Source organism: Scatophagus argus, chromosome 15 (assembly GCF_020382885.2).
Source record: "Scatophagus argus isolate fScaArg1 chromosome 15, fScaArg1.pri, whole genome shotgun sequence".
Taxonomy (NCBI): Eukaryota; Metazoa; Chordata; class Actinopteri; family Scatophagidae; genus Scatophagus; species Scatophagus argus.
The window spans coordinates 6,252,013-6,269,555 of record NC_058507.1 but is presented as its reverse complement, the minus strand read 5'-3'; the positions used below and the strand labels follow the sequence as shown (position 1 = coordinate 6,269,555).

General features: G+C 41.5%; 1 protein-coding gene across 2 annotated transcripts; it reads left to right on the top strand.

Moving 5' to 3' along the window:
- Window positions 1–1,894: 1,894 nt before the first annotated feature.
- On the top strand, window positions 1,895–16,686 carry LOC124071872 (polypyrimidine tract-binding protein 1-like). Of its 2 annotated transcripts, none has more exons than XM_046412886.1 (16): window positions 1,895–2,016; window positions 2,809–2,862; window positions 3,100–3,130; window positions 6,824–6,884; window positions 7,041–7,213; window positions 7,689–7,835; window positions 8,143–8,313; window positions 8,700–8,810; window positions 9,031–9,211; window positions 9,300–9,380; window positions 9,590–9,747; window positions 11,161–11,194; window positions 12,284–12,376; window positions 12,873–13,089; window positions 13,395–13,472; window positions 13,737–16,686. In XM_046412886.1, the coding sequence occupies exons 1-16, from the start codon at window positions 2,009–2,011 to the stop codon at window positions 13,867–13,869; spliced, it is 1,731 nt and encodes a 576-aa protein (XP_046268842.1). In that variant the 5' UTR covers window positions 1,895–2,008; the 3' UTR covers window positions 13,870–16,686. The 2 variants fall into 2 exon arrangements, with proteins under 2 accessions (XP_046268842.1, XP_046268843.1); XM_046412887.1 differs by lacking the exon at window positions 1,895–2,016 and adding an exon at window positions 2,124–2,576.
- The last annotated feature ends 857 nt before the right edge of the window (window positions 16,687–17,543 follow it).

Below are 17,543 nucleotides of genomic sequence, written 5' to 3'. Positions count from 1 at the left end.
CTGTGTGTGTGTGTGTGTGTGTGGTGGGGGGGGGGGGGTCCTCATTCATGCAGTGGAGCCTTTGTGGGGTCAGGCACTGATGTTGTACCAAAAGACCTGGCTCGCCACACCTGAATTCAAGGATAAAGAGGAGTCCCAATACTTTTGTCTATAAAGTGTACCTGTCATTTATGTAGAAAGACTAATGTAGAAGAGTAAGATCAGAGGTGTGATTTGAAGAGAAATATTTAAGACAGGATGGATAAATGAAACAGACAGCAGTATATTGAACATAAACAGGACTTCGACATCATGCCTCAGCTGGCTGGGATACTCTGTAAAGTGCACTACCCAGAACAAGCCACTAGAGAGCACACATCTACCGTTTTGGAGGTTAGGTTCAATATTGTCAAGCGGACTGTAGGGTGTGTGTGAGGGGGAGAGGGACGGGGGCTGGGATAAATGGGGAGACAAAGACAGTGGGGCATAGAAACAAAGGATTCATCAGTGGAGGTCAGATATGCACTATTCAGCAGCTTATAATTACACTGCTTTATGCCGTAGCAGTTCGGCTTCTGACAATCTAAGAAATCTCTTCAGCAAAGTATGAATGTGGCACATTCAGGGTGTAGACACATTCTCTGTGACGAGGCAGATCTTACCTTTTAATAGAAGTGACAGAAGTGTTCCACATGACAAGACACGGAATATATTTTGTGATGTTTTTAGGTCACGCCCGAGCTTTTCCACACAAGCATCAACATACACGTATAGTCTTGGAAGAAAAACATCACTGCTTTGGATTTGACCACTGGAATATAAAATGTCATTGGAAATAATAAGGAGATGGAAGTTTTTATTTAAAATATGTTAGAACGGTTAAAGTAAAAAGTATGTTTCCAGGATAAGAAGTCCCAACACAAAAATCAGCCCCACTAGGGCAAAGTTAAATCTCACTGCGGTTATATAATTACCTTTCTAATAGTTTGTTACATGTAAGCCTAAGGTACTCCACTATGAGACACAGATTAAGATAGGCATGCAAACATCATAAAGCAATAAAACTACTTATACCCCCCACCCCACCCCAACAGTATCTGTGACACAATCATGAAATCAACATATAGTCCTCTGCTGTGACAGTGTTTCAGCACAGTACACAGGTCATATTTTCCAGGAACAAATTACTGCACACACATAACCATGTGACGATTTCTCAGGTCATATGGCTCTCATCAGCCATTTCATTACTGTAGACAGATAGATACTTTATTGATCCCGAGGGTAAATGTTACCTCTCAACTTTACATTTTAAGACACCCTCACATTCAACCCTTGATGACCAGTGTGGAAAGAAGAATTAAAGAATTACTGTAATATAAGCCATAACATTCACATTGGTCATCTTTCACTTATGATACTTTAAACAGATTACACTTCTGTACGATTCTGGGTGTACGACACTTACAGTATTATGGAGTAATTTTACACTACAGTATTGTTAAATTTGTTCACGTACGGGAACTCAATACTTCTTCCATTACTGCTTTCTTACACTGAACACAACACCACTATAATAGAAACTGGTGATAATTTAAATGAACTTCTAAGAACACTTTCTTAGTATTCATCCTTGAATGTTTGTTTTTGTTGCCGACATGTTGTATAGGTATTTATTACTACGTATTTTAGAGCCAATATGTTTAACTGCAATCCCTTCCTTTTGTCCTCGTCCCGTCTAAGGAAGCATTCTTGACTCAATGTACGCTTTTCATCACATGAAACTCAATCAAACGTTACAGTTTGATATGATGTACTGGAAATTTGCCGCGGCCGTCTTTTTTTCATAAAATGATAGTCGTCTTGTCCAATGGCGACTTAAGTCGAGGCTTGTCCCCGCCTGCTTTTGGCTCTTGAAAGTGCCTGGACTAATCAGCGCTCGCCTCCGTGTGTTCAGCCATTTTGTAAGAAAATCAAGCAAGTCTGCCGCCCTACCTTCGCTTCAGACCTGCAGTTTTTTTCTTGTGCAATGGACGGGTAAGTGAAAAAGAACGACACTTAAGATTAAATTTTACAAGTCAAAGCGATCTTTGAGATGTTTCTCTTCATATTTCGATTTCTTATTAAGATATTTTCATTCCGGTGGCCGTTTTACTTAACCGTTAGATCGGGAAAGTTTTGAAAGTGTTTTTTTTTTCTTCACCAAAACATGCAACAGTTAGCAGGAGCGTATGCTAAATAGGTTAGCAGCTGCTAGCCGTCGGTACTGCTCGCAAACGTTAGTTATGTGAACGTTTAAACGGGCATATTTTAGCGTATTCTGTACACTAAGCAGACGCAACTTAATGAGAACTGAAGTATGAAGTGACCCTTTTCATTTTTAGAAACGTACGAATAGCACTCCGTCGTTTGCTAAAGCAGGTATTAGTTAACGTTGGCTAACTGTACCTTGGTAACTTGGTTTCACGGGAGCTGGAGCGCTAGCTAGAGCAACGTGTCTCATTTCCGCATTCATTTATGTGCGGAGTGCCAGGGCCATGTTGAAGATGTCTGGCCTGAGCATTTTTCGTTGATTCACTCGGAGATTTCTACATCGGGTAATCTAAACAGGATAGGATACACAATAGCGCGTTGTTTCAGTCAAACGTGTTCTGCTCTTTTGATCAGTTGAATTCGACAGTTTAAAGGACTTTCAATGCATTGTAAATAAATATTGCGTTGAATTCGTCCAGCAATACGTTCAGCGAATTGTTTTTCGAGATTTATTTCATACGTCTTCTAAGTGTCCACTCTAAAGTTTGCTCTTTATGTTTTGCCAACCTACTACAGCCGCCTAGACGCTGACTTGTACCCTCTGGGATCCGGCTACGTCCCTGAAATTGAGTAAGTATTTTGTATGTTTTTGCATGACTGGCTTTGTAGCTCGACTTGTACACCGTACATGAAGGACCATCTGAATGAGGAAGTCTCTTTGCTTTCGCTTGAACAGCACTGTAGCATTCATGTCGTTAAGGCTCCGTCTTTGCAGAGTGATGAATTGTTTAACAAGATCTTGTGATAGATTGTGGGAGATATTCATTGATTTCCTGTGTAATTTTGAACTTTCTTTCTCTTTTACAGCGGTGTCCATGACATATCAGTTGGCACAAAGGTAGGCGTTTTTTTTAAATCATTTTCTCTTTGCAGCTCTGTCTGTCTTCACTTTCCCTCATTTAGGCGTCAGCATGAATGCCATAAGTATAAATGTGTTCTTTGTTTTTGAGAAATGTTGATGTAATCATTGATGTCACATTTGGGACTGGCATTAATTGCAATATCGATGCAGTTGTCAGTTCAAAGAATAGGTTTTGTAGTTTAAAAGTGGCTCTTATTGAAACACTACAGCCCATATTATCCATATTAATTTTTAGGTAACAGAGGTTTGAGAGACTCTTTACAAGTCAGAGTGGAAATTGAAAAGAGTTGTGTCGACATTGGGGATTTGAATAACATAGACGGTCAGTTTGCAAGAGTTTCCTCTATAATGATAGAAGTACGGAGGTCCGGAGCCATTTCTTATGTGAAATGAGTTTGCAGTTGCAGACAGCTCTCCTTTAAAAGATTTATGAATGGTCAGCACATAGAGTTTGCAGCTAGATGGTTGACATGGAATGTTTGATAATTCCATTAAAATAGATTATCTGAGGTGGGGCTTTGCTTTCCCGTGCTGTTTCTGTTGGGTTGTGAGGCTGTTGGGGGAAATGAAACTTCCTGTTGTTTATTTTGTGTGTTCCTTAATAGGCTATTGGCCTTTCTGGAATGCTAAGAAAGCAGCTGAGTCCTGCCCTGGTGCTTGATATTTATTCAGTGTGATTTCACAAGTCATCTCACAAGACTACTTGACCAGCACAAGTGAAATGAATCAGCAAAATATAGTCTCGGGGGTTGAGCTAAGGGAGGTGTTGTATTCTTACGTAACTGAAAAAGCAGCTCTTCTCTACATGTTTGTGTTTGCAAAGCAATGATGTGCGCAAACTTGTTGAAGCGGTAACACATTTGTTTTTGGCAAGCTGCTGGTTGTTAACTTGCGTGCTCAATAAAAATGCTTGCTGAAGTAGTAACCCTTGGCCACAGGGCCTTGGTGGGAGCTATGTGTAGTGAGAGTAATTGAACTCAACTTAGGGCTGTAGCCATCCTCCTGCAACTGTTCTCATCCTCCTGGGCAAAGGTCTTTACACTGTTTAAACAAGCACTCTGATACACACGCCCGCAACAGGGACACACCCCACCCCCTTTATTCACTTCAGTTGGCCTTGTTGATCTTCGACATGTTAACAATGCACCGTTTAATGGGTGCTGATCAATACTGATGATTTAGCTCCTGAACATGATTCCTTTTTTCTTTAACTTTTATTTTTTCTGGATTTGATGTGCTGTGGCAATGAAGATGCTGAGTTATGGAGTACTGCCTTACTGGAATCTGTAATTATTCTGTCTGGGCAGAGCGTCTGGCATTCCGCGGTTGCATTCCAATCTCCCCCCTCCAGCCCCCTGGTGAAGCACAGTTCCCTGCCCCCTCCACTGGCAAAGGCTGATCAGAGTGAACAAACATGTCTATACCTGTGCTTCTTTGTGCTTTTCCCGCAAGATATTCACCCTCCCTCTCCTCAGCATAGTACAATCGAATTCTCTCAGATTTAGTTTCCTTAAAAGACCTTAATGTTTTCCTTTTCAAGAGCTGACTTATAGTTGGAGACCCCATGTTGTTTCCTTTTTCTCTGATGCAATGCAAGCCAGGTGTGATGTGGCACATAGAGCTAGGGAATCGCCTCCAGTCCATGTTCACTTTTTAAAATTCAGTTCAAGGTAGGCCATTGTCAGCAAGAGGAAGCTGCGTAACAGTTTCAGTATGTGGGCCAGCAATGTGTCATCGTCTTCTGAAGGTTGCTATTATAATGTCAGCATCCTGAGCAAACAAAGGATGTGAGCAAGTCAATACACATTTAGTGCATTTGTGTTGGAAAAATGGGTTTGGCACTGTGTTGGAGTCAACTAAGAAACCATTTCTAAGTTACATTTTTTTCCCCCGTTGGTTTTGTGACTTATCCCTTTGTGCAGCTCCACACTCTCTACCACACTCCCTCTAAAAACCTTAGCTATATTCTTAAGTCAATTGTTACACAGTTCTCTTTTTGTATCTGACTTGATGTTCCTGCTCTGCACTGTAGACTGCCTTAGCTCTGTGGCTATTATTAGAAATGAGGAAGTAGAGGGAGAGCGCAAGAAAGCAAGCCCTGCCATGGAACAGTAACCATCAGTCCCCAGGAGGAAGTTTAGCAAAGCCCTGGAAGCAGGCCTGATCTTTCTGCGCTTCCTGTTTGGAGTTGGTCTGCTGACTGATAGTGTGATGCTGCCCACCCACAACCACTGAGTCAGACTGGAGCCACTTCCTTCATTTCTCAGGGCTTGCTTTTGCCCCTGGCACATTCATCAAAGAAATATTGTTTGTTTTGTTTGTTTACATTTTCTTCCCACCAACTAGAACACGCCACTCCCTCATTCTGTATTATCTATATTGCAAGCCTCTGGTTTTATACTCATTTTTTTTTATACTGAGAACCAATATGAGCTAACTGGCTTTATTTCGATACATCTCATGCTTAATAACACCATTCATTGTATCAGTTTGAGTTTTGTCTGTCTGTTATGCATCTTAGTATTCTTAATTTAGTGATTGATGTGATATGTATGCTTCGGTGTAAAGGCAGATGTCTCAAAATTCATGGATCTAGATAGCGGACCATATTTGTGTGGGCCTCAAAGTGAGAGTGTTTGAGTCAGCCAAACCATCTGGAGGTCAAAGGGTAGTTTACACCACTCCTTAAAATGTTGTGCTCTTGCAGCTGACTCGGTACCCCACACTGTTGTTGTACGGTCTATAGAGGCACCACCAAATGTTCTTTCTTGAATCACCTTATTCCTGCCTTGCAGCCTGGCTGGAAACCCCCACCCCAGACACCTTGCATATTTAAAGGCCAGGATTCACATTGTAGAGAAGAATGCTGGCAGACCTGCAGGACTGGTTGTTGTTAAAGTGCTCCAGGGCTCTTCAACTCTCAGAGTGTCATTGGGGTTCCATATGTTTGTGTGCTGCCGTGTAACAATGCCCCTAGTCTCAGCCCAAACAGGACCTTCATTGTAGAGTGTAGCAGAGCTTAGGCCGCTGAGCCACTTCTTGTGACTGCTATACTTCATCTCCCACAACCACAAACACACACACAACCCTGAAACAGCACTTTATATCTACTAAAGAGAGAGAGAGAGAGAGTGAGAGAGGGCAGTCAAGCCTGTTTCAGCAAAGAGTAAACAAGTGTGGCCTGTGAATAGCCCCGTCTTGTCTTCCAGTCCAGAGTGCTTCAGCATGTTATCCTTCCTCTAAGTGAGAATTATGAGAATATGGGTTCTAATGACTGACAGCTGCTCTTAGTTTTTATTGCTGATATGCGTGCTTAAAGCTGAATAGTTCCCTTTGAGTGACTGTTGGTAAAACATGATAATTTGGCACATTATTCCCAAATCAGATATAAGGCCACACTGTTAGAAAAGAGCATGCAATTGAATGGGAAGGCATGATAATGCCAGCAAGTTAAATATCCCTGCTGAAAAGCTAGGTCACTTAGTTCTTCCTGGTGAGAAAGGTGGAGTTTTTCTCAGGCGCGTTTTGTCAGTCCTCCTGGTTATCAGATTACTTCCTGCTTTATCACACAATGGCTCAGTAATATGAGAGCTGTGCTGTCCACCTGCCATGCTGTGCCCTCATTGGTGAATGCACTGAAGTGAACCATTGTTTTCTCTCCTTCTGCAGAGGGGATCCGACGAACTCTTTTCTTCCTGCATATCCAACGGGCCCTATATCATGAACTCAGGTAGGGGGGTTGCTATGGAGGGATGAATCCTTTTTATGGAAGTGCTTGTCGTGTCTGGTTTGTTTGTGTTGCCATGACAATCAATCCATTATTCAAGAAGAGCCAGAGCCTTCTGTTCCCTCCCTGATTGTATCTGCTTCTGTTTTTTTCTGGCAGCCAATGGCAACGACACCAAAAAATTCAAAGGTGACGTCCGCAGTCCTGGTGTTCCGTCACGTGTGGTCCATGTACGCAAGCTTCCTAACGACATAAATGAGGCTGAGGTTATTGGTCTAGGACTGCCCTTTGGGAAGGTCACTAATCTGCTGATGCTGAAAGGGAAAAACCAGGTAAGAACGGGTATATGCAGGTCTTCTCGCCAAACCTGTATGTTTTGCACTCCTGGGTAAAATTTCTCTTTAGGCCAAGAACAAGGAATCAGCTCTCTAGCCCTCTGTCCTGACAATGACCCTTTTGTCACATCCTCATGGTTTAGTGGGTAGGTTGAGAATTCTACATGCTGAGATTTCCTGCCGGAAGACATTGAATTTCTCTTGAATGTCTTCATTATCTCCTGTTTTCTTTTACCTGCAGTTTTCTGCAAAATGTTTATAGATGTCAAAGAAGATCTGGCAACAAATAAACAAAGTGTGCTGAGAATGGATTTTAACTGTGCAGTGAAAGCGCTCATAATTAATGAGGTCGACAAGAGACCTGCTAAATGATAGGGAGTAGTTAATAAATGTAGCCTCAAAGTGCCACATTATAGTTATTATTTTATGTGATGGGAGAAACCAGTTGAATGTTTCTGTTTGTCTCCTGTAGGCATTCTTGGAGCTGAACAGTGAAGAGTGTGCACAGACAATGGTGAGCTACTACTCCTCTGTCACTCCTGTCATCAGAAACCATCCCATTTACATGCAGTACTCAACCCATAAGGAGCTGAAGACGGACAACTCCCCCAACCAAGTGGTAAGGGCGTGCATTCGCACACTCCAGGGCTCTCACTTTTCATATTTAATGAAGATTTAAGATTTACATTTGTGCTCAGTGCTAAATACTAAGACTTATGGTGTTAGCTAAATGCATGAAAAGTAGCATTTCATTCCGCTAAGTCTCAAATTAATTCATATAAATTTTGTGTAGAAAGTTCATTGCACCTCACTAAAAGTATGACAGTCTCCTTGAACAATGAATTCTCACCCACATTCATATACTACTTTGTTACTGCATACTTTCCGTGTCCTTATGAATAAGTGCCTCTGTCATTTCCCCGTAGCGTGCACAGGCAGCTCTGCAGGCAGTCAATGCACTGCATGGGGGTGGGATGGGAAGCATGGCCATTTCCACAGATGCAGGTAGCATCGGAGGAGCTGCAGCCCAAAGTCCTGTCCTCAGAGTCATAGTGGAAAACCTCTTCTACCCTGTCACCCTGGATGTACTACACCAGGTACATGCACATTTTGTGGTTTGGTTGAGCCACTGTAGTGACATCATTGTTTTACAGGTTTCAGGAATCGGAATTTAAACTACAGACCCGCCAATTCCTTTTTCAATTTTTGAACAGATTTTGTACCTTGGGTGGTGGATATTAAAGCCACATTCATTATTTATTTAAGGAATGTTTGTCAACGGCTCCCATTTATTACATTCCCTGTTTGACAAATCTGGTGGTACTACAAAATGTACTTATAGGTAGTAGTGGGACTGTGTTCTAAAAATAAATACGCAAATGTATTCCAAGGTTTCCCAGTTGTTTATCTTCCATTACAGTTGTACTGAGAATTTGTGCGACAAAGTTTTGTCATCCCTAATTGTGCCATCTCCCCTTTGCAGATTTTCTCTAAATTCGGCACTGTGCTGAAGATTATTACTTTCACTAAGAACAACCAGTTCCAGGCTCTGATCCAGTATGCCGATGGCATGACCGCTCAGCATGCCAAACTGGTAAGACTGGTGCTGCTAATGCTCTTTGTCGAGATGTTTTGTCTGAGCTTGTTACGGTTGGGTGGCTGGGTGTTGTCACCGTAAGAGTTTGATTGCATTATGACCAAAGAAACAAATTAAAGTAAAGCATTGCAGCTACAATGCATTGTGTTCTCAGTGTCGAGCGGTGTAAAACACATCACACAGTTGACTCAAGTTTTATGCTCTAAATCTGTTTCAGTCTCTGGATGGGCAGAACATCTACAATGCCTGCTGTACCCTGAGAATCAGCTTTTCCAAACTCACCAGCCTCAATGTCAAGTACAACAATGACAAGAGCAGGGATTACACCCGGCCAGACCTTCCCACTGCAGATGCACAGCCATCCATTGACCCCCAGACCATGGCAGCAGCTGCTTTTGGTAAGATTGGGACCCGAATCATGATCGCGAGCATTGATTGGATAGAATCATTTGTATTCTTATTTTCACTTGTCGATCCTTATTCCAGCGGCACCAGGCATAATCTCAGCCTCTCCCTATGGTGGAGCCCATGCCTTCCCCCCAACCTTTGCGATCCAACAAACAGCAGGTCAGGACACAAACTTCCTCTCAGCCATCCATTTATAATAAGATCTGTATTCCTACTCCAAATATTCCCTATGTGCACTATTTAATTGCCCTTAATGTGAACACAGTTCATTTATTTATTTTAATTTATTTGTCAGATCCCTCTCAATAGATCTCTTCGCCATGAGGAGAGAAGTAAGATGACAGTAATTAATATTTTGTTCCTCTTAGGTTTGTCCGTGCCTGGCATTCCCAGTGCCCTGGCTTCCCTGGGTGTAGGCCATGGTGGCATGGCAGCTGCAGCAGCAGCCGCTAGCCGACTCGGCCTGTCAGGGCTTGCCCCCTCTGCAGGACACAATGTCTTGTTGGTCAGCAACCTGAACCCTCAGGTCAGTACACTCTCTAGACTTAAACCGTTTTTACGTTTGGCGTCTGTCAGTGCAGTGCTGAGAAATACTCAAAAGTTTCAGTGCCATTTCTTTAAACTATGAGCCATAGATCTCGATCCATTTGTTGAAGAGGTCCAGTGTTTTTTCCCATCTCCTCCATTTGATCAGACTAGTTGGAGTACATGTTTTTAATGGAAAGGGGGTCAGCGAGTCAAAAACTCTTCTCTTCCAGGACCTCTCTGTGTTTGACCAAACCTGCTGCATTTCTGACCTGCCACTTTGCTCACTGTGAATTTTAAGTTTATTCAAAACACTAACTTCTTTTATTGAACTTACCATTTCATATCTTCATTTTTGTCCATTAGTTTAAATCATTCTTGAGTTGTTGGAGAGACAATATTACTTTTTTATTTGTATTTTTTAAAAGAAACAATCATGTCCATGATTCAGTTTTTTGTTTTGGAGTTTGTTTGTTTTTAGTCTGTAGAATATGTAAGTAGTCTGTCACACATTACATTTACTGTAGTAATGTAGTCATTGCAATCAACATGTTGATTTTTTTCAGATTAGCTTTTAAGTTGGAACAGGATTCTAAAAATTCACATTTCAATGTTTTATTATATTATAATTTAAACAAACATAGCCTGTAATTTAAAAGTACATATTGTCTCTGCCTTTTTCTGTATTTCATTGTTAATCTTTTTTCTCTTCTTTTTCTCCTAGTGTTCCCATAGTGACAGTGCATTTTAATTTAGCCAGTTCTACTGTCTGAAGCACTACATTTCTTTGTGTATACTGACCTTGTTTTTTTTTACTTCCTTTTTCTCTCTCTTCTTTCTCTGTCCCCCCCTCCCTCTTTTTTGTTTTAAACCCCCCCCCTCACCTCAACTCTTGCCAACTGACTGCACGTCCCACGACCAATTGTTCCTTCTGTCCTCCTCTCCCCTCTGCCACTCCTGTTACTACTGTGACCACTCCTCCTTTCACCCAACCAACCATCTTTCTCCACAATTCTTTGTTCCCAATTTGGACATCACCCACAAATTTAAAATACAACAACACAACATTGGCACAACCTCTCTGGCCCCCTCCGATCATCATCTGCCCCTCCACTTCTTTCATTCGCCCACCACATCTTCGTCTGTTCTCTTCTCCCTCCTCTCTCTCATGCTGTTCATATCCTCTCCTCTTCTTGTCCTTTCTTCATTCTCTTCGTCCCTCATCTCCTCTCCTTCCTCCATGGTACTGTGGCCTTCCTGTGGACCTCGCTGCCTGTGGCCTGCGGACATGTCCCGACTCCACTCCACTGTCCTCCACTCCGCTCCGTCTCTTTTCCCCTGTCCCCTGTTCCCTGTTCCCTATCCCCCTTTGGCCCCCTCCCCCGCCCCGCTGCTCCCCCTGCTGTCTCTAAAGAGCGTTACGCCACACTGCCTCTTTATTCTTTTCGGTACGTTATCATCCTTTCATCTCCTTTTTTTATTACTACTGTTACCTCGCAAGGTGGGCATGTCTTGTCTTATGTTGTTGGCTTTGTTTTTTTAATTTGTTTGTTTGTTTGTTTGTTTTAAACCACTGATGGCTCGCCATCAGCCTACAGGGCTATGGAGTGGGTGGGGGTGTCGGTTGTTTTGGGGTTTTTATGACCTGTTTTGGTTGTTGTGGGTTTGTGTGAGGAAAGTAAGGTGAGAACACCACATAAAGCTGCAGCATTTCATTTAATTTTTTACAGCAGTGTTTGGCTGTCCAGGGGCAAAAGACATTTGCAGTTTTTCATCTTCAAAGAGCACAGCCCCTCAGTGGAAATATTGCCTTACTAAATAGAAATGTGGGGATCATTTTGTTTGAGAATGAGACGGGAAGCTGATCTAAATTCTAAAGCATCACCCTCAGGAAAAGGATAAAGTCAACAGTTTCTTTGGTTCTGCATGGATCAATTTTACACCGTGAAAATTCATCAAATTTCATTTTATTTAGGTTGAATTTTCTGTGCTTGCCTTGAGTCACTCGGTAACACAACATATGAAGATGAAATGCTGCTGCTTTTTTTAGTGATTGTGAGTTGACATATCCCTCGGATTATGTCACCATATTCTTTTGCAGTCTGTCTGTTACTTTAATGTGGGTATGTGCATGATTAGTTTATTCCTGCATGTGTCTCTACTAGGCCCTCAGGTTGGTCAAGAAATCAACCTTTTTCTTCACTGTAGAGCGATCAAACTGATCAGAACCACAACTCGTTTTACTACTCCTTGATTTTTGCCTTCAAATCACTACCTCCCCTTTCCCAAGCGTAACCATTTTAGCTGTCAAATAGGGCTTATGTAGGATTAGTTCTAGAGATGCAGAATTAAACAGAAATTTAGTGGAATAACCTGACAAAGAATTATTAATCAGCCAGTATTTATTAACCGTATGGATCTTAATGTACTTGATTTGATGGTTTTAAATTGTTTTGTTGCTGTGATTGGCTGTGTGGCTCCTGCTAAGGGTGTGGTTGTCTTTGTTGCACTTGTGACACCTTCCTCTTCCTCCTTAGGTGTGTATGGCGACGTGATGAGAGTGAAGATCCTATTCAATAAAAAGGAGAATGCTCTGATCCAGATGTCTGATGGCACACAGGCTCAGCTAGGTAGCTACACTGCAGCCCTGCAAAAAACACTCTTTGCTTTCTTTGATCTATAATTTTCTTTCATCTTGTTTTTGCCTCACATCATTTTATCATACATTGTTTTGAGCTTTTACCTTGTAGGCTTCAACTAGGTGAACAGAATAGGTCTTGACTGGTGGCCTGTTTTGGAATTATTTACTAGTTCATTTTCATTTGTCTTCATAACTACACTAACAGTATGCAGAAAAATTATTTTTATTAATGTGATGTAGATGTATTTGTACTAAGTAGGATATGGATGGAAATCGATTAATAATCTATTAAAGCAACCTCAGTTGACCTTTTGTTAAGTTAGTAATAGAAATGAAACTATTAATGTCCAAATATGTGAAGGTCAGTCTGTGCTGAACTGTGAAATCAGTCATAGTGTTGTTTAGAGTTATGTGTGGAAGGATGTTTGTGTGTGTGTGGGGCGTTCGTGAAAACAGTTGTCGACCATCTTATTAATCTTTCTCAGCTATGAGCCACCTGAATGGCCAGCGTCTCCATGGCAGGGACATGCGTGTGGCATTTTCAAAACACACCACAGTGCAGCTGCCCAGAGAAGGCCACGAGGACCAGGGCCTCACAAAGGACTACAGCAACTCACCGCTGCATCGTTTCAAGAAGCCTGGCTCCAAGAATTACTCCAACATCTTCCCACCCTCTGCAACACTCCACCTCTCCAACATACCGTGAGTGCTGCTGCAAGAGCCTCATTTTTATTCCCACTCTCTCCCCGGCAGCTTTTGTGCTCTAAGCTTTTTCCTTTGTAGTCCTGACTCTTTTTCTTTTTCTATATTTGGTACTTAGGATTAAGTAGTTGTGACAGTATTTTCTAAACGTGCTACTCCAGAGGTGCATTTTTAGATTTAATGATGCCTCTTGTGTCTCTTTCACCATACCAGTGGATAAACGCAAAACATGCAAATGAGTAAAGGGAACGTAAACCCACAAGAATGCTTTGTGTTGATTTTTTTTATTTCCCATCTGCCTTCAGGCCTTCTGTGGTGGAGGATGACCTCAAGAGGCTTTTTGCCAGCTCAGGAGCCACAGTCAAAGCCTTCAAGTTCTTTCAGTGAGTCTCAGTCCAGTCACACACAGTTATTTTGAGTTCTGTCCTTAGTGGTGGTTGAATATTTTTTTTTCCCTTTCTTGAGAACATCGTACAACCTCCAGAGTTGCTATAAAGAGTTATTCATTGTTTGTGATTTATTTATTTTTTCCTGCAGCATACGAGACACCTTTCTGGAAGTCTTACAGTTACAGCAAAGCAAATGGCAAGCAGCCCTCAATAATATGTGCAGCATTTTCAGAACACATTGTTCTCTGTATTCAACAGAAAGGACCGCAAGATGGCCCTGATCCAGATGGGCTCGGTCGAGGAGGCAATTGAGTCCCTCATTGAGTTCCACAACCATGACCTGGGAGAGAACCACCACCTTCGAGTGTCCTTCTCAAAGTCCACCATCTGAGTGCCTTTTCTTCCTCCCTCCAAGTCTGTTGCCACCTGAATGTAACTTTTGTCAAAGTTGCCTTCAGTGGAAATGGCCACCATTACATATTTATGGCTGTGGTTCTTTGTAGAACGTTGCTCCCTTCACCCCCATTTTTAATTATTCCCCATTATTAAAAGGTTTGGGTACAGGATGTATTCATTTCTACTTATTGATTTTGGTTCACATTCATCCATGCAAATTTTTCTATCATAAGAAACCAAAATATGTTAAACAAATAATCAGTTATTTTCTTTTGATTTACAAAGTCATAAACTGTAGTTCAGCATTTTTTAGGAAGTTGTTTTCACTACATTTTCCAGTTTCATTACTTCTGTGAAGCTTAGTAGTTTCTGCCCGTAATGAGGTGAAAGTTAGTTGCATGCATTGGCACCAGTTTAACAGGCAGTGTACAAAAATAGGTCCAAACTTATCTCAGGAATCAGTAAGTGGAATATTTCCAATCAACTGGTTCTTGGTACCTAAACCTAATTTAATAGATAATAAATGAAACATTTATTTGTTCCATCAATGTTTCGGGTGAGGAGTCCTGTGACATGGGCAACGTTCTGCAATGAAACATGTTATTGTATTGGAGGTGAAGTAGGGGCAGCTGATGAACTGTCACTTTAGACCAAATCAGAAAAAAAAACACCCTTCACCATGGATGTATGCTTATGTGGATGAATTGTATCCACACCAGACACACTTCAGCATTCCTTTTACTATAATAGTTGTGTGGATATATCTGTGTGTGTGTGAGTGAGTGTGTGCGCCTTTTTGAAATGCCACTTTCAACCTGTTTGGCCAGTCAGAAATGGTTTGAGACAAAGGATTTTGTTTTAACTTGCAGAACACCCAGTAATTTACTTCTCTAGTATCTATTTTTATTTTTATCTTCTTGTAACTCACCTGTTTGCTTCAGGGGATCCATACCACTGTCTGAAGTTATTCAATAAGGACATATTTTACTTTCAGTTATCTCCAGCCACAGCCCCGTGCCTTACTTTACCCCTACCAGGTTGCCCAAAGCATTGCTCTGGTTTCATTTGGAAAAGATGTGACTCTCAAAATGCCTTTTTTTAAAATCATGCCTTTTGATATGTACCAGCATTGTTAAAATTGGGGAAAGTGGCTCATTCAATCTTCTGTTTCCCCTTAAAGACACGTGTTTATCTAAGGATTTGTATGCATATATTCCCATTATATGTATGTAGAAACTATGAATGTAAGTCAGTTAGATGCCTAATATTTTTGCTAGGTGATGTAGCTCTGTTAGGTGTGTTGTGGCAGGAGTAGAGCTGTACTCAGCCTTCCTGCCTTACAGCCTCCATTCACCTCCATTTAGTCCCTTCTCAGCAGGGGCAGTGGTGTTTGGGGACCCTCATTTAACCATATTATGTTCATCTATATGTGGACGCATATATATTCATTTATCTTTTTCTTTAGTGTTAGCATTTACATGTTTATCACTTCTAAGCTGAACTGACACCTTTATGTAGTAGCTGGGTTTGACCATTATCACAGTGCCTTGACTCCTTGAGTTTTTAATCTGAGGCTGAAAATACTTTTCTGGCCTGGTCAGTTGACTTTGTTTACCTCTTGTTCAGGTGTTTTATCTTACCTGTCTGCAAAGATGCCTTTAACTCCATATGATTAGGTAATCCTACCTGTGAGAGGGCAGCTTGGAGGCATTTGTCAATTGAAAGCAACAGTCTTGGACTGCGTCTAAAATCCCAGTATATATATATATATTTTTTTTTTTTTCTTAAATTCAGAATTCAGGATAACAAGATTACAGGGCGCAGCAGCCCCCACCCATTCCCTGTCTGTGTCCACTTACACCACAGTCAGGTTCGTTAGTGCACTTTTCCTCAATGATAGGTCCAAGTTGGCGCCATCACGCTGAAGTCTTAAACGTCGTCACATTCCTGCGTGCCTCGAAGCACCGGTTTCCACAGCCACGACCACTGTAGTTTTGGACCAGATACAGATGCGCTCTGTCTCTATTTTTGTAAAAGATTATTATGCATGGTTTAACGAAGCTTCATGTAGCTGCAGACGGTTATTACTGTTAAGGACCAAAGTATCTTCTACCCCCCCACCGACCCCACCTGCTGTTTTGTAGTGTTGTGATTCCTTGAAAGTTTTTTTTTTTTCCCACATTCCTGCTATTTTACAAGTACACAAGGCTTCAGTCCCCCTCCTCCCCCATTTCCCTGATGCCTTAGACAACAGTCACATGATGTGGAAATGTCTTTTTGGGTTCCAACCTATACTGTATATTGTATCTCTTTTTGTTCGAATGACTTTACAAAGAGCCTACCTTGGTAGAGATTGCTTTAGAATGGATACCTAATTGAACCACAGTCTTAGCTGTGTTGTTGACAGTGTAGAAGATTATATGCCTTTTGGTTTTTGTTAAAAGCTTTTATTTTTCTTTTCTTTTTTTTTTTTTTTTTTTTTATATATATGGGGGTGGGGTGGGGTTATTGTATGAAGCGGGGTTGATGGTTGTATATATTCATGTTTTTGTACCACAAAATCATTTGGATTATATCCACTTTACGTTCAAAACATGTATATTTTGATAAAACAACACAGACCTATTGAGCTCTCTTGAGCTGTAAAAACTCAAAAAAAAAACAAAAAAACTTTTGTAACACAAAGACATTAAACCTATCTGAACACAGAAGTGTCTCTGTATGTGCCCCGCTCCCACCCCCTTGCCATTCTGTTCTTGTCTCTTGCATCTTCTGCTGCCTTCAATAAATCTTTAGTTTGTTTCTTCTTTCATCTGGCCTCATTTGGTTTCTGTCTCTTCCTCTCTGTCCTGTGAAACTGCTGCTCTGTAATGGTTAACACCTCGTAACATTTTCCACATTTCCCATCCTGTTTACTACCGGTGGGTTTTTTTTTTTTAAAACAAACAAAAAAAAATCTTTGACTGTATTTCCAACTTACTCATCCCATCTGAGACTTGACTGACTTCTCATCTGGGCTCGGCTCAGTCTTGATCCCTCAATGAAACAGCTGCGACGATCATTGCAGTGTGGAGGAGTTCATTTCATATGCAACGCTGGATACTTTCTGTTCTCAATGATTCTGTATAATCCTCCATCCTCCTGTGCTCTGCTTTGACCTTTTCAGTTTTAGCTGGGCTCTCTGACTCTGAGGAGATGAGACAGGTTGCTGTGGAAACCAAGTCCTTGTTTCTCACAAGATGAATAATTAAGATAAAACACAAGCCTGGCCATCGGGCATATCTAGCATCCATGTTTATCACCAAGTTATTCAGTGACTGGAGAGAAACAACTCAATGACAAATTAGTCATTCACCTCCTGCGCCACTAGGGGGAGTTCTTGTTCTCTGCTGGCAATGAAAGGCTGCTGAGCAGAGGTGACTTTACCTGCCACTCAAACAATGTCAATAGTTAGTGGCTTAATCTCAAGTGCCTCCTTGAGCTTTCTGGCATTATACCTTTTTTTTCCCTTTGACTTCCTTACAGAGCAGCAGAGAGGATTAACCTCAGATCTTCCCTGCCTTTGGAGAGAGGGACAAATGAGAGAAAAGATAGAATTGAATCCAGGGGTGTCTCCATTTGTGACTGAGAGGAGCTGGATTTTGTCACATAATCTCAGCAGTTTGTGGA

Coding starts and splice junctions, on each gene's coding strand:
- LOC124071872 (XM_046412886.1), top strand. Junction 11,195..12,283: donor CTGCCTCTTTATTCTTTTCG/GTACGTTATCAT, acceptor CTTCCTCCTTAG/GTGTGTATGGCGACGTGATG. Junction 13,473..13,736: donor AAAGCCTTCAAGTTCTTTCA/GTGAGTCTCAGT, acceptor TGTATTCAACAG/AAAGGACCGCAAGATGGCCC.